The sequence below is a fragment of the Pempheris klunzingeri genome, chromosome 6 (genome assembly GCF_042242105.1).
Source record: "Pempheris klunzingeri isolate RE-2024b chromosome 6, fPemKlu1.hap1, whole genome shotgun sequence".
Taxonomy (NCBI): domain Eukaryota; kingdom Metazoa; phylum Chordata; class Actinopteri; order Acropomatiformes; family Pempheridae; genus Pempheris; species Pempheris klunzingeri.
Window position 1 is genome coordinate 7,240,939 of NC_092017.1, and position 7,730 is coordinate 7,248,668.

The 7,730-nt window shown below is 42.5% G+C and overlaps 1 protein-coding gene across 1 annotated transcript; it reads left to right on the forward strand.

Annotated features, from left to right (window-relative positions):
• Window positions 1-2,861: 2,861 nt before the first annotated feature.
• Window positions 2,862-7,282, forward strand: cltrn (collectrin, amino acid transport regulator). Its single transcript, XM_070832412.1, has 6 exons — window positions 2,862-3,162; window positions 3,552-3,610; window positions 3,892-3,977; window positions 4,141-4,257; window positions 5,972-6,166; window positions 6,239-7,282. The coding sequence occupies exons 1-6, from the start codon at window positions 3,096-3,098 to the stop codon at window positions 6,369-6,371; spliced, it is 657 nt and encodes a 218-aa protein (XP_070688513.1). The 5' UTR covers window positions 2,862-3,095; the 3' UTR covers window positions 6,372-7,282.
• Window positions 7,283-7,730: the final 448 nt, after the last annotated feature.

A 7,730-nucleotide genomic window follows, 5' to 3' on the forward strand; every position in this document is an offset into this window, starting at 1 on the left:
AGATAACCAGACTTTTAATTTGTACTTTTAATAGCGACCATATAAAACTGATAAAGCGGTGCCTCTAATGGGTGCGGTTTCACTTTGTACTGTAAATCTCAGTGAGATGCTTTCATATTGTTTCAGCATGGCTGTTGTTTGCTTTATAGAAAAACACATGACGTTTTATGGGAGTGAAGGATCATTTATTGTGGGCCAAGTGCACAGTTAAATGTGGTCAGCTGTGGTGTGGGCTTTAAAGGGTAGATACCTAAATGGCAGACTTGGTGGCAGACTTTGCCACGAGCCCTATGTCAACTTAGTTTCATATAAATTGGCATTCTTCACTACAGCAGCAGGTGAACAATTAACCAAATTTTAAACCAGACTGGGCAGAATGGATGATTTTTTTCACCTTTTCCCAGTCAATTTCAGAGCTGAGGCTCAGCAGGAATCAGAATCGACATTCTTCACCGAGCATGTGAACACACACAAGGAATCTTTCCCACTGCTCTCACAGGAACAAACATACAGCAAAACCAGGCTGAGCAAAGCTGAGCAAAGTAAACACACATGCGAACATTTAAACTGCTATGTATAGACATAAATATATGTATAAAACAGTATCCATGTAAAAAAAACAACCAACCGTCTCTGCAGGACATCGACACTCAGTGCAGGCAGCATCAGAGAGGGCTCCTCTCATCCCTCCTCCAGCCTGTTCACACCAGTGCAGTCTGGGAAAAGATACAGGAGTATTAAAACAAGGACAACGAGTCTGTTTAAAAGTTTTTTGCTAAATCAGAACAGGTGAACATGGAGCTGTTTTTATTTGCATTTAATTCACACCAATTATTAACTTTCACTTAGCCCCACAGTTTTAGCTTACTTATTGCCTTAATTATTTTCATTTCACTGATGCATATTTATCGACTGGCGGCACGTGTGAAACACTATCTCGTTTTTATGTGGAGCCTGAAAATGACAAATAAAGAAATCTTGAATCATGAAAAACTGTGAGCAAGAGGGCAATAGTGCAAAGATGCTGGAATAAATATGGGATGATTATGTACTAGTTACTTCATACACATGAGGTAGGTGGATATGATGGATATACAGCGTGCTAAGATTTGTATTTGACAATGATGATATGTTAAAAAAAACAACTGTTTTTTAAACTACAAAAGATGATTTAGAATAAAACGGACCGGTGGACGCTTGGTGTTACAGGGTTACTGCAGAGAGAGATGGTTTCGGCACCATATGACTGATTTAAGTGTTCATTAGTGGGGAGATGTTGGAACAGGTTGTGTTCAGGGTCTGTTCCCTGTCTATGTCCTGACTCTGGACGCGTATAAGTCCTGGACGGAGGGCAGGTCAGGACAGATGATTTTCTCTGCAGTCCTGACAGTCCGTTGTAGTCTGTTCTGGTCCTGTTAGATGGCCGATCCAAACCGGCAGTGATGGAAGTGCAAGGAACGGACTGGATCAGCAGCTCCTGAGGCAGGTTGAACTTCCTGAGCTGGTGCAGGAAGTCAATCCTCTGCTGAGCCTTTTTGATGACGAAGCAGACGTTGGAGTGACCTTAACAGAAACCTTGAAACTTTAGGTCCTGTGGACAGAAACCTGAAGGTCTCCACAGCAGATACAGTGCTGTTGAGTCAGGTGATGAGTGGCAGCGTCCGGCCGCTCCTACTGAAGTCCACGGTCATCTCCACAGTTTTTCAGCTTGTTCAGCTCCAGGTTGTTCTGACTGCGCCACAGGGCCAGCTGTTCTGTTGTGTCTGCTGCAAACACATCCCTGATTGCTGAGTGCTGATTGTGTGGATTGTGCTGGATGTGATGTTCCTCAGCTTCACCTGCTGCCCCCAGTCAGTCAGGAAGTCAGTGATCCACTGACAGGTGGAGGCTGGCACAGTGTTCCTGGTGAGTTTAGAGTCTGGGATGATGGTGCTGAACACAGAGCGCATGTTCCTGGGGAGTCGAGGTGTCGCAGGATGTGGTGGCGTGCCATCTCGACCGCACCCTCCATTGACCTGTTTGCACAATAGGCAAACTGTAGGGGGAGCAGCAGGGGGCCTGTGGTGTCCTTCAGGTGGACTAGCAACAGTCTCTGGAAGGACTTCATGACCACAGACGTCAGGGCGACGGGCCTGTAGTCATTCAAACCTGTGGTGGAGGGTTTCTTGGGGACGGGGATGATTGTAGCAGTCACACAGTTCCAGTGATCTGTTGAAGATCTACGTGAAGAGGGGGGGGGGGCAGCTGGTCAATGCAGACTTTCAGGCAGGAGGGAGACACGTTGCCTGGGCCTGGTGCCGTCCTGATCTCCTCACAGAGCCTGGGGGATTTAAACAGACAGCCAACATAGAGAGTGCTATTGGAGATTTGGTTGAAAATATTCAGCATTTTATTGTCTACTTCACATACTTAAGCTAGATTAGACCTAAAGACCATGTTTAGGAGAGGCAGGGATTAAGTACAGAACGACTTGTCTTGTTATGAGTCTGGCATGGCTCATTATGTGCTGAATTTAGTGCAGCATCGTATAACCTGAAAGCCAAATCAGTCATTAGCCCTACAAGGAATGCAGCTGCTGCTCTTATCTTCACTGATGATAAGAGATTCGGTCAGATGCTTCACTTTTCTCCAGCCAGTTTGATTCAGTTCCAGTTTTCATGCCAGAAAAAAAGAGAAAAACTATTGTTACTTAATATATAAAGGTGCCTGGCGCAATGGATTTCTAGGTCAAACGCTGTACAGTGCTGAGTAAACAGTAGCAGACTGAGCCGTTGTGTTGTTCTCCGTGAGGTCTGCCTCCCTCACATTAGCAAACCTATCTGGCTCCTTGGAAGCCTGAACAAACAGTAGCACTTTCACGGCAGCACGCACTTTGCAGTTTCCATGTTATACAGTGAGGGCGAGGTGCCGTCTGACAGCCATTTTTTTTTCTAAAAAAGAGGACTGGTTAGCTCTGGTGTGTCCTGGCTTAACCATTAACCTTAGGCTTTATCCAATGAAGTTCCTCCGCTGACCTCCTCAAATCACTGATAACTGGGAGTTTCACTTGACATTTTGCAGCATTTTGATATTTTTGCCTCTTGTTTTTTGAGGAAATGTTGGAAAAGATCTTACTCCTGCTGTGTTTGTCATCTGCTTTGGCAGAAAAGGTCTGCACACCAGGTAAGAGACCAATACTTTCAAATTTTCAAATTTTAAACCTTTGGCTCAGTATTTTGTTATTGGCATCTTATCCTACGTCATACTTTTGCAAAGATACTGTCAGCAAACTCAGGCTTTATTTCTGTGAAGCCCCCCCCCTCCAATCTAGTTGTATTTCTTTGTTTCCTCTCAAGTGTGGAATGTAGCTTCTAATCTGAAACAAAGTCGGATTAGATACATAACTCAAATGTTTGTCCCATGACAATGTCCTGCATGTGACATCAACAGTCTTTCTTGCTAAAACACATGCTGGTGTGTATGCCACACTCTGCACTCTGCAGCTCTATGAAGAAATATCTGATGAGGGTTACATGAAGTGAACAGTTCATTAAAATGTTGCATCCGTATAGGTGCTTCAAATGGCTACAAAGTTCGACTCAGCATTAAACGTGCTCTGGGGGATCAAGCTGTACGTATACTTAAATATTCATCTTCTCACACAACACGATCAAAGCACATCGTTACTGTTTGAAGTCCTGCTATGTTGCATGCTGTTTTAATACTTTAATACGTATTATTCATGATGAACTGATGACTCATGCAAATAGTTACCCCATAAGCAATACGCTGAATATTTACTTATTTACTAACAGTGCGTGTGACTACCGGGTCAAAGTCCATCTGGTGATCAATTAACCGTAAAGCCTCATTACTGAAAACTGCACACGATCTGTTGGTTTTTTTTTTCAGTATGTTTGGAATGAAAATGAAATGTTCCTTTTCCGAGCAACTCTGGCTTTTGCCATGAGGAGTTACATCAGCGACCAGGAATTTAAGTAAGAAAACATCTGAGTGTTTGATTTTACAAAACAATGGGATGACCAAGAATACCTGAGTGGGCTTTTAAAATAACTAGAAAACTGTTATATCATTTACTATAATGAAATCTGTTATATGACACTGACGTGGTCTTTGTTGTCTCTTGTGGAACGTCCCCAGTGTGTCAAACATCATTGTTTGTAATGAGACTCGCAGAGTGTCCTTCTGGTTCGTGGTGACATCACCGCTTAACTCCTCTCGCCTTGTTGACAGAGAACGTGTGGAGGAGGCTGTAAGGTGAGCATGTGACGTAGAGGCACGGCAGCTCGCTTTAAAATACCCGTATGGAAATATTATACTTCCTCTTCATGGCCATTCCTCAAAGAGGTCAGAGGTTAACTTGATGTTTGGTACATCATTGCTGTAACTGTGTTACTATGTGCTGAAAGTGCAATCAGTTATTTATTACACACAATAACCCCAGAAAAAGTAGTCCCAAGATATGTAATGACTAATGGGGTCACAGGTAAAAAATGAATAATAATATCTTAGTTACACACATAACATTCCTTTAGCTTGTAGTGATTAGATGTAACAGAGCAGATGTTCACCAACAATAAGAGTTGAGCCTGGTTAGCTAGTTAAAGTGTGACTTTGTGAATTTAATTTAAAGATCCCATATTCTGCTCATTTTAAAGTTCATTTAATTTGGAGGCCCTAACAGAACAGGTTAACATCACATGGCAGCTCCAGCTGTTTTCATTTTCGACATTTTCATGTTTTAGTGTGGAAAGAACAATGGCGGACAGCAATATAGATTCAAGAGGTTTTAACAGGGTGGGGCCAGTCAGCCTGCTGAGGGGCTGGAGGAGGTCACATGAACAGATCCCCTTGTGACATCATAAAGGGAGCCAAATCAAAAACAGTGTGTTTTCACACACATTTTCTGAAAGATGGGGCAGTAAACTAAGAGACAGGGTGATTTTTTTCTTTATAGTTTGGCGGTCTCTAGACACACCAGGGACACATATTTATATTGAAACAACATTAAAAGGGGAATTTTGCACAATATGGGACCTTTAAGTGACAGTTGTGGGATAATGGTGAATATTACAGCGCAGTGTAACAGCAACACAATCAGAGATGACAAAAACGAACTCACACAGCCGTATCAAGCTGAAGTATGTTAATATTTACAAACGGTAGCCACTGCTGGTCATACAGTAAAGTGGCCTGTTGTAAACCCAGCAAGGGTGCATGAAATGTGTTGTGAATTCAACTTTTATTAAGCTAACAGGTTAATGTAAATGTGTCATTTTGTTAGCATTAGCTAAGATTAGCCACCATACTATATAAGCCCATACCAGAGCAAATAAAGCAGTGGCAGAAAAACTATACAGAACAAACGGGCCATGTGACATTTTGCTAACATTAGCTTAAAGTAGCCAACAGAAGCTGTAGCAGTAAAACTGTTAAAGGTCATATATTGAATTGGCTGTGAATTCAACTTTTTATGAAGAAGAGTGTGTTACTTTTTCCTCCTGAGATCCTCCAGATTTGAGTGAAGGGAGTGCTGAGCTATAAAGCAGCAATATAAATGAAGCAGGTCCATCTTTACAGCCTTCACTAATTTTTGGATGGTGGCTAAAACATTGAGACCACAGGTACATGCAGTCGAGATTAAGTTTTTCCTCAGGCCTCATTGTAGGAGGTAAAGAGGCTTGACCTTTGTATCGAGGCTCTACTCCTTCCCACTGAGAGGGGACAGTTTAAACAGTTTGGGCACCCAGTGAGGATTCCCACTTCCCTCTCACCTTTTCCACATTCAGGTGACTGGGAGGACACCCTCTATTAGACATTTTGGAGCCATTGCATCTTCCTGCAGTCTGGCATAAAATTTAAGCATCACTGTTGCATCATTACATTCAGCAAAATTGGACTTGTGACAGACACACGTTTGTTTGTTTGATTATATACATGTTTAAGACTCAGCTTTATATTTTTCCAATAGAAAGTCCAGGAAACGCATCAACAGCGCCTTTCTGCTGACTGATAAAACCCTGGAGTTTATCGGCATCGCCCCCACCCTGGCAGCCCCAGTCAAACCTGACACCCCTCCATGGCTCATTGTGTTTGGGGTGGTCATGGGTGTTGTGGGTGCTGGCATCTGCGTCATGCTTGTGTCCTCTCTGGTCCAAAAGAAACGGTGAGCAGGTGACTGTATTACATTTCTCATTCTGCGGATGTGATTACTGAGTCAGTCTTGTTTCTATTCTAGCAAAAAAAACGAGAAAGCTGATGATGGGGACATCGAGGAAGAGAGGCAGGTGAAAACGATGGAAAATGGTGCCACAAGCGAGGGTATTTACAACATGTCATTCGCAGAGGATGAGCGATTCACACAGATGTAGAGGGCCTCAATTAAAACAAGAGGATGGGAAATCAGGTTATTAAGGTGCTCCAGGCGGACTTGCTGCAAAATCATATTTAAGTTACACTTGGTCATTGAAATGATTGAAGGCGTTTTCATGATTCTTTCTCTTTTGGAGAGGTCCCCTATACTGCCATCACCTGCTGCCTCAACAAGCAAAAAGAACTTGCAATCTTTTATATGTCGGTTTGTTTATTCTCAGAATAAATGTAGACATTTCCGGTGCCGAGGGATGATGAATCAAAGATGTCTGGGTGAGAGGAGTGATCTACTCTTTGAAAAGTAATCTGGTGACTGTGCTAACTGCTCGCTCTGCTTAGCAAAGAAGAGATGTGATGGAAATCTTGATATTTGTAAGCCTTTAAATGATACAGAATGTACATACGCACACACACACGTATATACATCTATATATATATATATATAGATGTATATCTGTATTTTTCTAAACAATTGGGAACAATTGCTAGGCTACAGCCTAGTTGCTTGCTATATTTAACCTCCATTTTCTCCCCAAAATGTGATTGATTTTGATCAAATCAAAGCGAGGGCCCAGAGGTGATGTCTGCTGCTAGATGCAAGATGTCTGCTACAGTTTGCTGCCATCCTCTCTGTTTTTCCAGACTACAGAGTGACAGTGGAAAAAGCCCTGGAGTCAGTAGCAGCTGCAGAGTTGTGGCAGAGCCCCTGCATCAAATGCTAAGCTGCAAAAAATGCCGTTATTGTTTAAATGCTGTCCCGCTCATTCTCATGATGGCTGATGATTTGTATAATATGGATGCTGAGGGCCTGATCTTTTGGGGAAAACTGTATCACAAGTGATCACGTGATGCCTTATGCTGCCTCCTGCAGGCCATTTGAATAAGAGAGTAAAATGTTAACTATCTTGTCCTTTGTGTCTCCTGTGTCTCTGCATTGGTTCTGGTTAGATCTTCTTAATAAAATGACACTTAAATTGGCACAATTCACTTTGTCATCAGTACCTAAAAGCGCACAATAATTTGGGATGTTGCACTCTAATTTAAACCCCAATGGGAGAATCATTTTCACACAGAACCCGAATCAAACAACAGGCGTGAAATTAGTTATGGCAAAAAATTGGGAAAACACAAAGCGATGCATCCTGTTTAGCAAACACTCCGGCCATTCTTCATGCTGACACTGTCACTTTACACATTCATCATCACTTTAAATGCAGAATAAAGTAAAGGTGGAAGCTACTGTAAAAGATTTTGTCTCTCAAAACACACATATTGACAGCTGTTGACCTCATATGGCCTCATGAAGCACATGAGCAGTCTGAACAGCGAGTCCCACTTCAGTTCCCAGCAGGACACTT